We start from the raw sequence: 19,120 nt of genomic DNA on the forward strand, positions 1-19,120 counted from the left end.
ATATTTGCAGTCACCCTCCTTTTAGTTTACCTTTTGTGTACAGGAGGGTGACTTGTCAGAGGTCCCACAGACTTAGGCTCACTCTTGCCTTTCTTCCTCCAGCTGGCACTTGTGCCGCAGCCTCCCCTCCGCGCGGGCTCATCTTATGGTTGGGAGGACGTGACAGGTTGCTGATACTACAGTGGCCTGATCTTGCTCTTAAAGGGCCTCGGTGCCCGACCAGAACCCTGTTTAGCAATAATACCCATTGGGTGTCCCTAAGTGCATGGGCCACCCAATAAGCACCCTCCCCAGCATGCAGGCCCTGGTAGTTCCACCACTGGTGCTGGGACATATTATCAACTGATCATCAAAAATACAGACACCTTGGATACTGGGTTTCTTTACTGTGTTAAAAGTGTATGCAAATGTAGGATAATAATGGGATTTATAGCGGCACATAAATCTCGCAGAATAGATGACAAACTGCAAGCAGTTTTTACAGTTCTCATCAATTATTTTCATATTTAGAAACTCTTGTCTGGACTAATATTTCCACTCAGAAATTCATAGGTTATTGCAAAGTAGGGATTTATCTACTAAGCAAATAAAGCGGCAAAATTAAGAAAAGGCCTTTTTTTTTAAATCTTTCAACTGTTTAATAGATTACTACCTATTTCAGTATTACATGGGATTGTCATAATTACGGATAACAAATCAGGGGCTTATATTTGGCACTATATAAACACCAGCCCTGCAGTGTGCCATGAGGGCCGGTGGGAACATTGCCATGGTTACCATGGCGATGCTCCAATCTAACGAGAGTTCACTTACCACTAGGATCACCAGGAATTGGAAGCAATGTTCTCAGCCTCTCTGGCCACAGGTAAGAAGTGAGGGGGGATATAAAATATATAATACTTTAAACTGTCTTGCCTTTGCCTCTAATATAGAAGCATAGGTATATCTGTCTCTATGTTTCTGTGCTCTCCAATGTTAAAAGAAAACATAGAATAGAATCCTTAAAAAGCTGTTGGGCAGGTCGTGGTAATTGATGCAACCATGGGTGTCCGCAGGAATTTTTCGGGGGGGGGGGCATAATTGTAATGACATCCATGCTTGGTCCCTTTTTGACATTGTCATGAAAGGGAAGGGACATAGTCATTATCACATAAAGCCAGGGGGAATAGCGTTTTCACAACTATGGTGTCAGGAATACATGTTTGTATTCCTGACACTATAGTGTTCCTTTAAGCAAATTAAAGGAACATTCTGGTCACCATAACAACTTCAACTAAATTAAAATGCTATGATGCTAGGAAGCCCCTGGGTGCTCTCTTTCCTTCAAGGGGTTAAACCGCTCTCAAATGGTTTAACCCCAAAGGCTTCCTCCAACTCCAGATCGCTTAGTGGTATTCGACTTCTGAAACGGAGTGTCAGGAAGTGCAGATTGACGTCAGGCATGGGTGCTACAGATTGGCTAGAGTGGTCAGTTCTTACCTGATCTATAGGCTGTCTCCCCCCATCCCTCACTTACCTGATCTGTAGGTGAATCCCCTCATCTCTAACTTACCTGATCTGTAGGTGGATCCCCCATCCCTCACTTCCCTGATCTATAGGCTGCCTCCCCCTCTATGCCTCACTTCCCTGATCTATAGGTTGCCCCCCCAATGCCTCACTTCCCTGATCTATAGGCTGCCCCCCTATAACTTACTTCCCTGATCTTTAGGCTGCCCCCCCATGACTCACTTCCCTGATCTATAGGCTGCCCACCCCCATGCCTCACTTTCCTGATCTATATTATTATTAGTATTGCCATTTAAATAGCGCCAACAGATTCTGTATCACTTTACAATATTATGAGAGGGGGGGATGTAACTATAAATAGGAAAATTGCAAGAAAACTTACAGGAACAATATGTTGAAGAGGACACTGCTCAAATAAGCTTACAGTCTATAGGAGGCTGCCCCCCTATGCCTCACATCCCTGATCTATAGGTTTCCCCCCTATACCTCACTTTCCTGATCTATAAGCTGCCCCCATATGCCTCACTTCCCTGATCTATAGCTTGCCTCCCATATGCCTCACTTCCCTGATCTATAGGTTGCCTCCCATATGCCTCACTTCTCTGATCTATAGGCTGCCTCCCATATGCCTAACTTCCCTGACCTATAGGCTACCTCCGATATGCATCACTTCCCTGATCTATAGGTTGCCTCCCATATGCCTCACTTCCCTGATCTATAGGCTATCTCCCCCCCCCCCACCTCATCTCACACCCCCATGTCTTACTTACCTGATCTGTAGGTTATCTATGCATGCTGTGAGTTGCTAGCTGCACTCAGTGCTACTCCCCTGCAGATTCAGTCAGGAGAGAGAAGCAGGGATAAGCTTCCTATCCCTGTCTCTCTCCATACTCCGGCGCCGGTATTGCACTGTATTTTCTCAAACAACAAAATAGCAGAACAAGCTGAAAAATCCCCCCCGCGGATGACCATGGCTGCCACCTGCCAGTGGTTTTCATATTATGGCTGATCAGGCACTTAACCTTTCAAATCTGTCAACTGTTTAATGAAACATATCACTAGACTCACAAGGAATGTTTTGGTCACAAACTCTGATCTTTATGAGGCCATTGACTCCGGATAAGGTCAAATCATTCTTAAAGGAACACTATAGTGACAGGAATACAAACATGTATTCATGTCACTATAGCTGTAATATACCTATGTAGCCCCTCAGTCCCCCTGTCTCTAGTGTGAAAGGTGAGTTTACTCACCTTTATTACAGTACTGCGTGGGTCCATAGGCGCTGGCTCCTATAGGTAAGTATTGGATTGGCTGAGATCATCATTTCTGATGATCTCAGCCAAGGAGGCAGGTCGGGGGGGAAGAACCATCATGGCCAATCAGCATCTCCTCATTAAGCCTACATTGTCTTGCACTCTTCTATGGCACTGAAATTGTACCTTTTAGTGTGTAGTACATGGGACTCCACATACTATAACCAGTGTAATCAGATGAAGCAGACACAGTGCCTTTCTGATTGATCTGGTAGTAGTTATGGCAACTATCGAACAGCATTTTCGTGTGGAAAAACAAAAAAATAAGTTTCATGCTCACTACAAAAATAAGTGGAAGAAAGATCAAACACCTTGAAATATATACCCTCAGCAGATTTGAATTCTAGAGATTCTGTTTGCACATAATGTTTACAGGCAGTTTGTGATTGCTCGCTGCACCAGAGCATTTGCATAGAAATCTGAAGAGAGGAGCTGGAGATATTTAGGGAGACGTGAGAGAGATTTTTCTATACTGGAAAGGACATTCAGACACCTTTAGAGAAAATGGATCTGATACTGATTACATGTGTCTTAGCATGGGTATCCTGTATGTATCCAGGTTTTTCGCTACAGAGTATAACTATATAATACTGCTTAATGTAATACATTATTAATATTGTTGTTTTTTTTCCAGATGTTGATTCACAGACTCCGCTACTAACACCAACTCATCTTCAAGTGGCTAAAGGACAAACTGTAACATTTACCTGTGATGTTAGAGTTAAAAGTGGTTATGCTACAGGTTTCCTCCGACAGTCACCAGGAGAGGTCCCACAGCTTTTGGTATATCATCACCATACATACACAGAACCTAGATATGGAACTGGGATGTCATCAGCACATTATGGCTGCACTAAAAACAGTGCTGGGACACAGTATCAACTGATTATCAAAAACACAGACACCTCGGATACTAGTTTTATTTACTGTATTACAGGGTATGACAATATAGGATACCACAGTGATACACAGCTGAACAAAAACTCTTCAGAATGGATGGCAGATTGCAAGCAGTTTTTAATGTTCCCATTTGTTATTTCATATTTAGACTGTCCTGTCTGCACTAATGTTTCACCTATGTGTTCATAGGTTACTCACTAAAATATATAGATTGTCAGAAATTCATATAGAATTCTAAGTAAATTTTAAATTTTTGATCAAATAGCTAAAATGGATATTTTTCTTCTCCCAGCTTTGTTTTCTATTCAATTGGCTTAGTCTCACTTTTGAACATTTGTTAGCTATAGATAGTGAAATAAATAAATTTTAGAACCAAGCTATAGAAACAAGTTAAATAAAGTGATATGCAAAAGGTAAGGAGTAAACACAAAATTAGATACACGTAGAAAGTGAATAATAATAAAAAAGTGAAATATTTCACAGGTTGAAACACGAAACCATGAACAATAAGAATCTAAAAAAAAGTTCCCAGATTATTATTATTATTATTATGGTGCCAGCATATTCCATAGCGCTTTACAATGTTATCAGAGGGGAAGCTTTTACAATAAATGAGACAATTACAAAAACATACAGGAACAATAGATTGAAGATAGTCCTCAAATGTTTATTTTTAATAAATCAAAGAAGAAACAGGAGGCAATTTATTGATTATAAGAATAGGTCACAAACCCCATTGATGGTGGAGAGCAAATGATTGAAGGTTCTAAATATGTAATTTAATTGTTTGCACCCGAGGGACAATACACTTTCATGTCTCAGTTAGTAGAAGGACAAAACACAATAGAGGATTACCTGGTTCTTGTAATGTCTAATAATGTTGACCTATTTTCAAACTTTCAAGTTGGGGAGTACTTGGGAAATAGTGATTATAACATGGTATCATCTGATATCAGTTATAACAATAATAAAAATAATAACAATAATAATAACACGGTCTTTACAAAAACACATAATTTTAAAAAAGCTAACAAGATGAAGGCATCTGGACAACTAGAGGACTGGCAAGAACAATTCTTTGGCAAAAACAAAGAGAATAAATGGAAGGTCTATGGAAACAAATTCTACAAAAGTAAATTTCTCAACCGTATAAAAAAAAATATCATAAGAAAATATTACCAAACACTGGAATATTGTTTCAGCCTTAAATATAAATAAAACTGCAGACCATAGTGTGGTATGTAACTTATCAATGATGTATGATGTATCCTGACATCAAACTCACATGTGGCCGAGCCTCTTTAAGCAGGCTCAGACTTAGGGCATTCAATGAGGATTTTACAATGTGTAAGTTGTTTATGGAACTCGAAAAAGTGTGAAAAGGATGCAGCAGGTGTATCCCTTATAAAATAGCATTCACAAAGTTAGTGAAGTAACCATTAGACAGCTTATGGATACAGAGGGCACTAGTAAATGAGAGCAAGAAGGATGGGAGGTCCTTTATGGGAATTATGCCTCAGGGCACCCTGGAAAGACAGGTGTATGTTGGTCATTGGAAGGGATAAAGTCCCAACAGATGTATCTCTACTGATGCACATTCTGCCCAGCAATTGATATAGATAGAAGGTACATGTGACATGAACCAAGACCCTAGAACACCCAGATATCCATTGTCTGGGGTCACCTTGATCAAAGGGCATATGACAGCCAGCAGATAATTGCTTGTGCAACCTTTAAGATCATTGAGAAACACAACTCTTGTGAATGATCACTACTATCACTTTTTGCACGATAGTGGGCACACTTTTTCTAGTTTATCTGGTGTCATTTATCAGGGACCTGTCACACAAGTATCAAATCTGTCGACATTGGTAGGGCCCCCAATTTCTGCAGTAAAACCCCAGCACTGATTGTCAAGACCCAGGAGGGCACTTTGCCGATACATATTTTTCTTGTCACTCCTGCATGTCCTGTAAATCTCTTTCGTATGGATTTAATGGCTAACGTTGGGATAACTATCACTTTTATTGGCAACGGTGGTTCAACTGTTGATGTGCCTGAATGCTCTTGCCCTATCTGTTTGCTTGACACCCTTTCTACATCTGGCATCTTGCTCCTTCATTAAACTCTCACTGTTCCATCCACTGCTCTTGCTTACAGTATACTTCCCACAATATGAACCTCTATCACCTACCAGTGCCTGCAACTATTCAATACAAAAATGGTTCAGGCACTCCAAAGTTCAGAACAGGCACTTTTATTGGAACCCACAGCAACGTTTCGACCTTGTGGTCTTTATCAAGCTTGACAAAGACCACAAGGTCGAAACGTTGCTGTGGGTTCCAATAAAATTGCCTGTTCTGAACTTTGGAGTGACAGGCAAAATTAAAAATCCTAAACGTGCCAGGAGATGGCTGGTGAACAATGCAGATGAATAGTAATAGTTACTATATTAAATGGTATACAATGTATCTCTTGAAAGGAGTAGTAAATCTACACATTTATAAAAACAAATAATATATAATGGACCCACTGGATGTATAGTCAGGAAAAGTGCTGCCCCTAACTAGAAGAAATGGGGCACATCAGCTAAGTGGTGGATAAAATAATAATGTTGGGATAGCAGGAAAAAGATGCTGTAGGAATATTGCATTAAAATATGCTCAAAATAATATGGTTCAATAAGTGGGGGAAAAAAATACAGTTAAATTACAGTCCATAAAGTTCATAGTAAAAAAGTCTTAAAGTGTCTCTATGTCACTATGTATCAGCTATCTGGATAAACACTTATGTTATAAAGTAACATAAACTGTAAATAATCCAAAACTGGTATATAATATACTCTGCCATATAGAGTCAAATAAATATAATAAATATAAAATGAGTATTCAGTTATGAAACAGATGTAACTTATGCCGAGATAAAATGGGGTTCAAGGATGTGTTTTATCACTTATAGATCATAGTGACAGATCTAAAGTGGCAGGATCTTCACTGTGTTCTGAAAGATAAATGAAGAATCCATAGTGCTCTCTATAAAACAATCGTGATATAATGTAGATAGGATTAAAAACACTCACATAGATTCAAATCAAAAGGGCATATCAGGAAAAATATGAAGCTGCAGGATATGGAGACACAGTGGTTAGATGGAAATCCTCCCTCTGGCCAGCTGAGAAGAGTTGATCTGCCGAGATCGATGTTGCTGATCTTGGCATGCATTCCCCTTAGTCTCCAACCCGAAAATAGCGGATGCCGTAAAACCTTACGCGTTTCGTGACTCAAGGTCACTTCATCAGAGGCTGATAGCTGGATGTAGCTATCCAGCTTACATATAAAGCACTTTAATCAGCTGTATAAAAACAGCAGCTGTATAATTTAATCATTGGATACTCAAACATAGATAATAAAAATAAATTAGATGTGCAAAACATACTAGCAATCTGATACATCTAATGACCGCAGGATAAACTAACATCTCATAACACCAAATGAAATAACTTAACATACAAAGCAATGAAAATAGATTGATAATTAATTATTGAGCAATAAAACTTGATTATTAAGTTCACAATCCAGACACATCTTATTACATTTGTATGTATACAAATACAATGTAAGGTTAGAAAAAATCTATATAAAGGCTGCATAAAGGAATGAATGTCAAATTCAAATGCACATAGTTACAACCTCAAATAGATTTAATGGTATGCGGCATACTTGTCATACATTATACACCATAAATGAAAATAATTGGTGATAGTATTGCAGATGGACAAGTAAATACACATCTAGAAGCTGATGATGGGTGTTGCATCGGCTTATCACCAGCAATTAGCTTACAAACAATAAATATAAGGATAAATAAAATAATCTAATAACAATCTACAAATAGAAAGAAAGGGGTAATAAATAAAAACGAATGAGAATATGAATTATACTGTAGTGGATAAATATATACCTAAGCCCATTGGGGGAAAAGGGTTATTAGTATAGTGGTGCAAAAAACAATAAACATGAGCAAATGATAAACGCTACGTGGACTAAGCCACAGCTAATAGTTTCTACTATTAGCACATATAAATAGAAGGAATAAAATCTTTAAATGGATCTGGAAATATAACATCTTAGAAAAGAGACTAAAACCATTCTAAAAATGCGAAATTAATAAACATCTGTACACAGATACTAATGGTGCTAATAGCAGCATACAATGTTAAATATATGATGGCCATAAATTTTATATGTGACAGACCCCTTTTGGAGTAATAGATACCATCGCAGAGAATTACCGTTGTATTTGGATTATTGTGGATTTCGGGTACTTCTGGATCCGTACGGTACACGCAGCCACGTGGGGAGAACAATGGGTCGCGGCCATTTTGACCGCATGGACTAATAACCGAATACTCACGAACTTTCCACACGACGAATTTCCACCTTACCGGTAACGTACGCCCATGCCGGTCGACAGATCCAAAGTACCGAACTAGAGACACCAGATCCAAGAGAGAGTTTTCGTTTATGTTATATGGTTCCTGAGTAAATGGTGCAAACGTGTATCTAGCGAACGGCCCAACCGATCTAGGGGATTTTCACGTATATTGTTCCCTTAGATCTCCGTTCCCTAATACACGTGGTACAGTGCATTTTCGTTATATATTGTGTGTGTTATTAAACGTGTAATAATCGGGAAATATTCTGCCCGGTACAGTGGGAGTGACTCCCACTGTAAATGTATTATCTCCTCCGGATACGGGGAGGAGTTGTTGTACGGCATAAAAGCCCGAGTTGCAGAATAAAGATTATTCCTACTTTGACCCTCAACACAGAGTCTCGTCTCGTGCTTGGAGGGGATGGCTATTATGCGGATTCGTATTTGCTGGGACCCTGTTATGCTGTAGCTGACTTCATCTTGGGGGGGAAAGGACACCTTCTCAGCGGTGTGACCCCCTACTACACCGGGGTGCCGCTACAATTGGTGGCAGCGGCGGGATCGTTCTTTCACCCCAGAGGGACAGCTACCGAGAGCAATCAGGATGGAGGCCTACTACGGAAGGTTGAAACGATCTACCCTAAAAGACTTGTTGGAGAGCCGTGGTCGTTCGGCTAGCAAAAAAAAGAAAAGAGACATTTTGGCAGAATTGGTCGCATTGGACTTAGCTGAACAGAATGGCGAACTGGGTGTCGAACCAAACCCAGAACCGGAGATCGCATTGGTCCGAACCCCGGAAGACGAACGATTCGACCACGAGGTGAGGGTAAGGCTGGCTCACTACGGACCAAACCCCTCACCTAGGATCGTGACTCAAGTAATTGCGGCGGTCGATGCCAACCGGCGCCAGACTTCAGCCAGCGCCAGCCCAATTGCTGGGACTTTTCAAACTCCCGAGGAAAAGAGGAAAGTACACTTTGCCGCTTTTAAAAGTTTTGTGGAAACAGAGGGGGAGATTGACCAATACTTAGCGGATTTTGAGCGTCAATGTGCCCTACATAAAGTACCCTCCGAGGAGTGGGTTAAAATTTTGTCTGGCAAATTATCCGGACGAGCCAGTGATGCTTTCCGGGTGATCCCGGACCATGAGGTGGGAAATTATCGCTTGGTCAAGGAAGCTCTATTGTCCTGATATGCGGTAACCCCCGAAGCATATCGGAGACGCTTCCGGGAATCCCGAAAGCAAACCGGTGACTCCTACACCGAATGGGCCTGCCGATTACAACGCACGGCTGGCCACTGGATGGATGGGTGCCAAGCTACCACCGCGGAGGAGGTATTACAATTGTTTTTGTTGGAGCATTTTTTTGAAAAGGTGGACAAGGAGCTCAGAGAGTGGATTCGGGATAGGAGACCCCTTACCCTACCCGAAGCCGCCCAGTTGGCCGACGAGTATGCAGACGCCCGCAAACCCGACCCCTCGGTCCAAAAGACAGCTCCCCGAGTAGAAAGCCGCCCCGTCGGCCCTACTCCAACCACCCCCGCTAATCAACCTAGCTACAACACTTCCTCCCGCTTCGCCCAGTCCAGTGCCACGGACCGCCGGCGGTGCCATAGGTGCCAACAGGTGGGCCACCTGAGAGACAAATGCCCACTAGATCCAGCTCGACAAGCTTCTTGGAGGAAGCCCGCCGAAGGGAACACCCGGCCCTTTACCTCAGGGGCCCATTGCATTGAAGCCCAGCCCCTGGGGGAGGAGCAATGGGAGATTTTGCACGAGGCCAACCCCCTATATGCGGCTGCCGTAGACAACCGTCAACATCACCGACAAACAGTTCGAGTAAATGGACAAGTTGTCAGTGGATTACGAGACACTGGGGCCACCCTAACATTGATCCAACACGACCTGGTCCCGGAAAAAGAACATACTGGACAAACGGTGGCTGTTAGAGTGGCCGGGGGTGCGGTGCATCGTCTCCCCACGGCCCGAGTGCATTTGGATTGGGGGGTGGGAGCTGGCCAAGTGAATGTGGGCCTGATGAAAGGGCTACCAGCGGAAGTCCTCTTGGGAAATGATTTGGCCCCTCTGTTGTCCGCTTTTGCCCCTCAAGGCCCTGCTGGAGCCTGCCCTGTCACCACCCGGGCTCAGGCTTGTGCCATTGGAATCGGTCCGCCGGTCGCGGAGACCCAGGTAAGATCTAACCCTCCGACTGTGACCTTAGGACAGACCCCCTTAGACTGGGATACCCCTGAGACTTTTGGGAGGGAGACGCGGGAAGACGTCACTCTATGAAAGTATAGGGATAAGGCTGACAAAAAGGAACCAGGGACAGATGGGGAAAGCTACGAGTGGGTGGGGGATAGACTGTATAGGATCCCCCAGGAGCCCGCAACAGGTAAAAACCCCGTCCCGCAGAAGCAACTAGTGCTACCGAAAAAATACCGGCAAGAAATCATGAGGATCGCTCACGATATACCCTTAGCTGGCCATTTAGGAGTACGTCGCACGGGCCATAGGATTACCCAGAATTTCTTCTGGCCAGGGTTTAACCGGGACGTGCGACAATACTGCAGAACCTGTGACACTTGCCAACGGGTGGGTAAGAGGGGAGATCGCCCGAAGGCTAAATTAATGTCGATGCCGATCATTGGGGAACCTTTCTATAGGGTCGCCGTCGACATTGTAGGCCCCCTAGCGCGACCTAGCCCATCCGGTAAGAAGTACATTCTTACTGTGGTGGACTATGGGACCCGGTACCCAGAGGCAGTACCCCTGTCAAATATTGAAGCTGAGACGGTAGCCGATGCATTGGTTAAGATATTAACTCGGGTGGGGTTCCCTAAAGAAATCCTATCCGATCAAGGAACCCAGTTCACTGCCTTACTCACACAGCAGTTATGGAAAGTGTGCCACATTAAACCCCTGCTCAGCTCCCCGTACCACCCCCAAACTAACGGTCTCTGTGAGCGCTTTAATGGGACTCTCAAACAAATGTTGAGGACCTTTACGGACGGTTGCAGAGACTGGGAGAGATTCTTACCCCACCTGTTATTTGCGTATAGGGAGGTCCCCCAAGAATCTACGGGTTTTTCTCCCTTTGAGTTATTGTATGGGAGGAGGGTGCGAGGGCCCCTCGATCTCATTCGGGACCACTGGGAAGGGGAAACCGAACAAGCAGGGACGCCTATTGTGCCATATGTCCTGGAACTCCGGGACCGCATGGAGCAACTCTCCCTATTGGTAAGGGAGAATCTCCAGGCGGCCCAGGGGCGACAGAAACGATGGTACGATAGGGGTGCCCGGCAACGACTATTCCACATAGGGCAGAAGGTATTGGTGCTAAAACCAGTGAAGGACAACAAACTGCAGGCTGCGTGGCAGGGTCCTTACAAGGTTCTAGCCCAACTCTGTGATACCACCTACCTTATTGCCAGCTGTGCAGATGAAAGGATCCAGCGATCCTTTCATGTGAACATGTTGAAGGAATACCAAGAAAGGCAGGAAGATATTCACGCTGTTTGTGCCCCAGCTACGGATGACCCCGAAAGTTTACCCCTACCTGACCTGCTAGAAAGGGAGACTCACCCCGACCCAATTAGCCTAGTGAAGCTGGGAGATCGACTGAACCCTACTGAGCTGGAGCAAGCTAGACAGCTCCTATGGGAGAAACAGAGTACCTTCTCCCAGGAACCAGGATACACCACCCTGGCCATACACAAGGTAGAAACCCCAGGACAGGCCCCCCTCCGACAACCCCCTTACCGTATTCCGGAAGCCGTCCGGGACGGGATGCTAAAGGAAATACGGGAAATGACCCAGCTGGGGGTCATTGAGCCATCAGACAGTCCCTGGGCCTCTCCCGTAGTCCTAGTCCCCAAGAAAGACGGAACCACTCGGTTCTGCGTAGACTACAGGCGACTGAATGAAAAGACTACCACTGACACTTACCCCATGCCCCGGGTAGACGAATTATTAGATCGCATAGCCAGGGGTAACTATCTCTCTACCATAGACCTCTGCAAGGGTTATTGGCAGATCCCCCTGGCCGAGGATGCCGTCCCCAAGTCGGCATTTGTCACCCCGTTTGGCTTATACCAATTTAAGGTCATGCCATTCGGGATGAAAAATGCCCCGGCTACGTTCCAGCGAATGGTGGATCGGCTCCTCGATGGATTCCAGGAGTTTGCGTGTGCATACCTGGATGACATTGCGATCTACAGTGAGTCTTGGGAAGAACATTTAGTCCACGTAGGAGTAGTACTAGATAAGATTCGGGCCGCGGGCCTGACACTAAAACCCGAGAAGTGCCATTTAGGAATGGCCGAGGTCCAATACCTGGGTCACTGAGTAGGGTGTGGAAACCAGAGGCTGGAGCCTGCCAAGGTTGAAGCAGTAGCGAACTGGCCCACACCTAATACTAAGACCCAAGTATTGGCCTTCCTAGGGACCGCCGGGTATTATAGGCGTTTTGTCCCTGATTATAGTACGATAGCCAAGCCCTTGACTGACTTGACCAAGAAGAATTTACCTAGACAGGTCCTGTGGTCTCCCGCTTGCGAAGCCGCATTCCAATCTCTCAAACATGCACTTGTTAATGCTCCTGTCTTGGCTGCCCCAGTACCTAACAAACGTTTCCTTGTCCATACAGACGCTTCCATGTATGGACTGGGGGCTGTGCTGAGCCAAATCGGGGAAGATGGAAAAGAGCATCCGGTCGCATACCTCAGCCGAAAGCTGTTACCGAGGGAAGTGAGTTATGCGGCCGTAGAGAAAGAGTGCCTGGCCCTGGTATGGGCATTGAAAAAGCTAACCCCTTATCTTTATGGACAAGAATTTTCCTTGGTAACCGACCACAATCCCTTGGTATGGCTTAACCGGGTCGCAGGAGACAATGGCCGATTGCTAAGATGGAGCTTGGCCCTGCAAACGTACAATTTCACCATCAGCTATCGACCCGGTAAGCTAAATGGCAACGACAACTTGACAATTCTCCGGACAAGTGAATTCCGGTCATCCCTAAGTTAATCCGAAAGGATCAAGCCAGGTCTGCCGGAGTGTACCACTAGGAGGGAGCCGTGTGACAGACCCCTTTTGGAGTAATAGATACCATCGCAGAGAATTACCGTTGTATTTGGATTATTGTGGATTTCGGGTACTTCTGGATCCGTACGGTACACGCAGCCACGTGGGGAGAACAATGGGTCGCGGCCATTTTGACCGCATGGACTAATGACCGAATACTCACGAACTTTCCACACGACGAATTTCCACCTTACCGGTAACATACGCCCATGCCGGTCGACAGATCCAAAGTACCGAACTAGAGACACCAGATCCAAGAGAGAGTTTTCGTTTATGTTATATGGTTCCTGAGTAAAAGGTGCAAACGTGTATCTAGCGAACGGTCCAACCGATCTAGGGGATTTTCACGTATATTGTTCCCTTAGATCTCCGTTCCCTAATACACGTGGTACAGTGCATTTTCATTATATATTGTGTGTGTTATTAAACGTGTAATAATCGGGAAATATTCTGCCCGGTACAGTGGGAGTGGCTCCCACTGTAAATGTATTATCTCCTCCGGATACGGGGAGGAGTTGTAGTACGGCATAAAAGCCCGAGTTGCAGAATAAAGATTATTCCTACTTTGACCCTCAACACAGAGTCTCGTCTCGTGCTTGGAGGGGATGGCTATTATGCGGATTCGTATTTGCTGGGACCCTGTTATGCTGTAGCTGACTTCATCTTGGGGGGGGAAAGGACACCTTCGATGAAGTGAATGGCGCCTCCAAAAAATACTAAAATGTGATGAACGGAAACAGGTAGGAAAAAAATGGTAATCATGTGCACAGATAGATAGTGATGGATAAATGGGTTTTAACCCAATAGCAGGGGGGTGGATCTAGGCTCCTCCGACTACCAAAGGGAAGCTAATCCTCTGAAGAGTAGTAGGAACTATAAGACATAGATCTTGAGTGAATCAAAATGGCACAAAAAGATTGGAAGTAGGCGAATAAATTGGAAAGGTGGTGATGTAGGAGCAGGGCTGCCATCAGAAATTGTGGGGCCCCTAACACAGCTCAAGGTCTGGGCCCCCGTGTGCCCGCCTCCAAGCCCCACCTCCAAATCCCGCCCACAGGAATACACACACACAGACACAAAAGGACACAGACACAGAAAGATACACACATACTAACAGACACACACACACATATAGACACATACACAGATACACACACACACTGATATACAGACAAACACTGACGTACATACATACTCACATACTGACACACACACATACATACATACTGACAAACAGACATACATACAAACTGACATACAGACATACACATAAATACATAACGGCATACATACACATACACACACACACAGATAGATATATACATACACAGATACATACATACACACACAGACATACACACTGACAGACATACACACTAACATACACACACACACTTGTTATGGTACTTTTTGAAAGTAAACCAAAATGTTCAAATGTCTATCTGTTCCTGTCCAAATCAATAAAATTAAATTGCGTATATACGCTGAAATAATTAAGTCTGACACACAAGGTTCAGGTTAAAATAACTTCGAGAAAGTTTATTGGCAAGTGAAGTAAAAGCGGGCGCGCAGGCCCTTTTAAGAGGCATTTTGCGTCATCATTGATTATTAGAATATCAGCAAATAAACATCATCAATTGGATTAATTGTTAAGTGTCGGTGTTAGTGTCTTACCTATTGGTTCAAAAATAAAAAGGTTAGTCCCGTGCCCACCCATCAGAGGTGGGATTATTCTGGACACGGGTGGGGATAAGGGGGTCCTAAGCGTCATTTTACACGGTCAATAATATCAGGCTTCATGTCCAGGTGCAAGGTCTCTTATGAATAGAACATTTCATCATTACTGTGTTCTGTGGCCTTCAAACTATACTATCTTACAAGTTCTAAGGAGTAGCCAGCAAGTCTTTAAGGAGTAACCAGCACCTCCTGGTATTTGTCCTTGCAGGAAAACACAGTCTTTTGTCTACTGTACTAATTGGGTTGAGAAGTTCAGTCACGTAATGTAGTTTTAAAATGAACAAGTTAAGTCATGAGGACAAAATGGAGGATTTGAAGAAGTCAGGTTAGGAGGACAAAATGGAGGATTGTCACAATATAAGGTTAAAATGGAGTTAGTACAATAATTCAATACAAGTACAATAAAGATTTTTAATAATCCCACATCAGTCCCCCCTATGAAATGTTAAATTCTAAGAGATAAAAACTTTATTAAGTTAGTATCAGGAAGACGTGTTAACCCAAAGGCACAGAAACCCCGTGGCCGCTAGCTAGGTGTTAATGCAAAGTGCAAGTCTGTCCCTAGAGCTGACCCTAATAGGCTAACTCATCCATCAGTATGGCTCTCGAACACTTCACACCCATGGGTGTCCCATGGCAGCTAACCCACCACTTCTCCGCACGGGGCCTTTACCATTCACTGACAGATGCTGTCCCTAAACTAGTCCCTTCCTAGAATTCCTGCACTTTATCAACGAAAGGGATTGTTTGCAGCGGCAGACAGGGTGAGTTGACGTCTTGGAAATCTTGGTCATCAACTTCGAGATGGGTGAAAGTGGGTGCCGCTTGGTCAACAGTCTTCATGAGGGATTTTCTCAGACATGGGAGGATACAACAAAAGAGAAGAGCAAAAATAAAAAGAAAAATTAGTATAGCCATACCAATCTGCATTAAAGCCTTTTGCCATCCTGTCATCCAACCAAACCATCTTTCCCAGGGATCTTTTATCCCAGAATTCCTTTTTAATTCTTCAGACAGGTCATTTAATTTTTCTATGGCTAATGTAACTTTACCATTAGGGCCTGTGTTTTCTGGGATATATGTACAACATGTCATGGTGTCGGGCAAAATTTTACAAACCCCTCCTTTCTCGGCTAAGATCATATCTAGGGCCATTCTATTCTGGAAAGTCATTTGGGATGTGGCCTGCAGCTGTTCGGCCAACCCCTGGAGGGCGTCTCTGGTGTAATTAACGAAACGCTGTTGGTTGTAATAAATATAATTTATCCAGTTTAAATTCTTGTTTGCGGTAACTATGGTAAAAATTGATTCAAATCCTGCAGCAACCTCATCTCTTGCTTTAAACTCATTGGGTACCCCCCTAGGCACCCCAATGGCATCAATGTAAATGTGAGGGTCAAAACTTCCTTTTACTGGGGCTTCACGTTTAACCTTAGTATGGCTGGGCCCATGGGTGTTGAGGTGTGTGTCAGAGATAATGTGTATAGGCATAATGGCCTTAGTCAAAGTACACTCCCCCCACCACTCTGTGTCCATTCTGGATCTTAACTGTAAATCCCCACACAACCAGTAAATATCTCCTAATGACCTAGTGTGATGCTGCAGTAAACGTACAGGAACAGTTCGATATGTAGCACAATATCCTTCGGGAAAGTTACCCACAAATTTACCAATCCCATCGTGCATGGCATAGCAAGTGTAATTACCTTTATATATTGTAATACCATCTGGGGGTTTGACATCCTGGGTTAGGAGAGGATACTCCTTTAATAGGTCGCGCTAACTACAAATAAATGAGTAATAACAATGTATAATAAAAAAATAAAAAGATAAAATAGAACAAAATCTAAAGGACACAAAGGAGAGGAATAAAAATATTAATATAAATCCACTTGCAAACACTCTGACGGTGAGGAATGGAACAGTTATAACGAATAGTTCCAATACTTTATAGTCTGCTGGTATATTCCAATAAATTAGTGGAAGGCTTGATATGTAGGGATTTCCAATAAAGAAGAATGGATCCTCTAATTCATGGGGTGTCTTGACTCCGTGATATACATGGAAAGACAAAGCAAAGAAACTCCAATAGTGCAAACTGAGGATCAATAGGAGCAGGATAAATATAGGGGAGGTAAATTACTCACCTATTATTGAGCATAAACTAGCTCAAGTATAGTAAGCATTCAGTGGCGTCTGCCCCCCACTGGCGGGATAAGGTGAAGATAATTCCTCGGTATAAAAGAAGGGGGAGAAAAAAAAACCAAATATAGTGCTCACTGTAGATATGATAAAAATAAGGTGAAACAGTAAAAATGCGGGTACTCACATATGGATGAGCAGGATATACTGCTCAATCTATTCGTTTGGGTGGTATAGTCCCCACCTAGGATTCTTTAGCAGGTATCAGCTTCACAGTAGTATAGGACCAGGTAAAATAAATAAATAAATAAAAAGAAAGGATATATGGCAAAATAATTCTAGGTTAAGCCAATATGCCTTTAATAAGATAATAAATATATAAAAACAGCCAAAACGCGTTTCGCCACACAGGGCTTTATCAACTGGCAATAGTAAAAATCAGCCTGGTACATAGATGCTTAAATAAGCTAAGAGAAACACATGCTTATTCAAATTTTAGCGCCAAAATGACGTCATCAATACACAGTATAAAATACAATTACATATTAAAACAGAAGAAATACAAGTCCATAATGGTAATAATAAAAAAAACTTATAAAACCCTTAATTCTAACTTTAAAACGAGTGTTTTCAAGTAGGAAGAATAAAAAATGAAAGGGGAGTATTCTATCACGTGATCGCGGATAGCCGCGATCACATGGGGTTCCCCAATGCCTATTGGGAAATGTAGTGTACTGCACAAGGCATTGGAGGACCGGATGTGTGAACAGAACAGATAGACACGTGATCGCGATCATCCGCGATCACGTGGCATACCGCAATGTACTATGGGCAATGTAGTCTAGACGGAGGTCGGCACTACAAAGCACACCTCCGTCTAGTAAACGAGCAAGCTGCATGAAGTAAAAATTATTTAGGCGAAGAACATAGTGCAGAATATACAGGGAATAATAAAAACGAGCATAATGAGAATAAAAAAGAAAAAGGGGGGAAAAGACAAGTACTGGAATAGTGAGAGAAGTGAAGAGGGGGAAATGTGTATATGTAGATAGGGTATGAATATGTAAATATGTAAGGTGAAAATGTATGTGAGTGTAATGGATATACAGGAATGTCAGGGATATCTGTAAACTAGATAGGGGCTTTATACACAGACAGAGACCACTACTGAGTAAGTAGTAGGAAATAAGTATAAAGTAAAAATAAGAAAAATAATAACTTCTAATGTAGCATCTGAATATTAGATAATAATATGATTAAAAATAATAAAAAAAATAAAAATAAAATAATATGATAATAAAAAAAAAAAAATAATAATAATAATAAAAAAAGAAAATATATGTAGGTGAAAATAATAAATATAAATAAATATAAAAAATGGATAAAAATAGAAGAAGAATATAGAGATAATAATAATAAAAAAATAATAAATAGGTGAATAAATAAAAAAATGAAAAAATGTAATAAGATATGGAAGCATAAATATGGATGTGAATGAAGAGATATGGATATAGAGAGCAGAGAAAAGAGTAATAATGATATAGTTTATTATAAAAAGTTAAAAAGTATAAAGGAATATATATGAATGTGAATGAGGGGATATGAATATAGAGAGCAGAGAATACCGAGGAATTATCTTCACCTTATCCCGCCAGTGGGGGGCAGACGCCACTGAATGCTTACTATACTTGAGCTAGTTTATGCTCAATAATAGGTGAGTAATTTACCTCCCCTATATTTATCCTGCTCCTATTGATCCTCAGTTTGCACTATTGGAGTTTCTTTGCTTTGTCTTTCCATGTATATCACGGAGTCAAGACACCCCATGAATTAGAGGATCCATTCTTCTTTATTGGAAATCCCTACATATCAAGCCTTCCACTAATTTATTGGAATATACCAGCAGACTATAAAGTATTGGAACTATTCGTTATAACTGTTCCATTCCTCACCGTCAGAGTGTTTGCAAGTGGATTTATATTAATATTTTTATTCCTCTCCT

The 19,120-nt window shown here is 42.6% G+C and overlaps 1 protein-coding gene across 15 annotated transcripts in view; it reads left to right on the top strand.

Annotated features, from left to right (window-relative positions):
• Window positions 1-19,120, top strand: part of LOC134611593 (immunoglobulin lambda-1 light chain-like) — a 565,493-nt gene that overhangs the window by 321,443 nt on the left and 224,930 nt on the right. Inside the window, exons 1-2 of one of the 15 annotated variants that reach the window (XM_063455624.1) lie at window positions 3,292-3,369; window positions 3,457-3,783. The exons of the other annotated variants lie outside the window; for them this stretch is intronic. Of the exons in view, the coding sequence (XP_063311694.1) occupies window positions 3,327-3,369; window positions 3,457-3,783 (370 nt within the window). The 5' untranslated portion in view covers window positions 3,292-3,326. Of the gene's footprint in view, window positions 1-3,291; window positions 3,370-3,456; window positions 3,784-19,120 lie in introns of those variants that run through there. 15 annotated transcript variants of the gene reach the window in all.

Source organism: Pelobates fuscus, chromosome 5, assembly GCF_036172605.1.
Source record: "Pelobates fuscus isolate aPelFus1 chromosome 5, aPelFus1.pri, whole genome shotgun sequence".
In the NCBI taxonomy this organism is placed as follows: domain Eukaryota; kingdom Metazoa; phylum Chordata; class Amphibia; order Anura; family Pelobatidae; genus Pelobates; species Pelobates fuscus.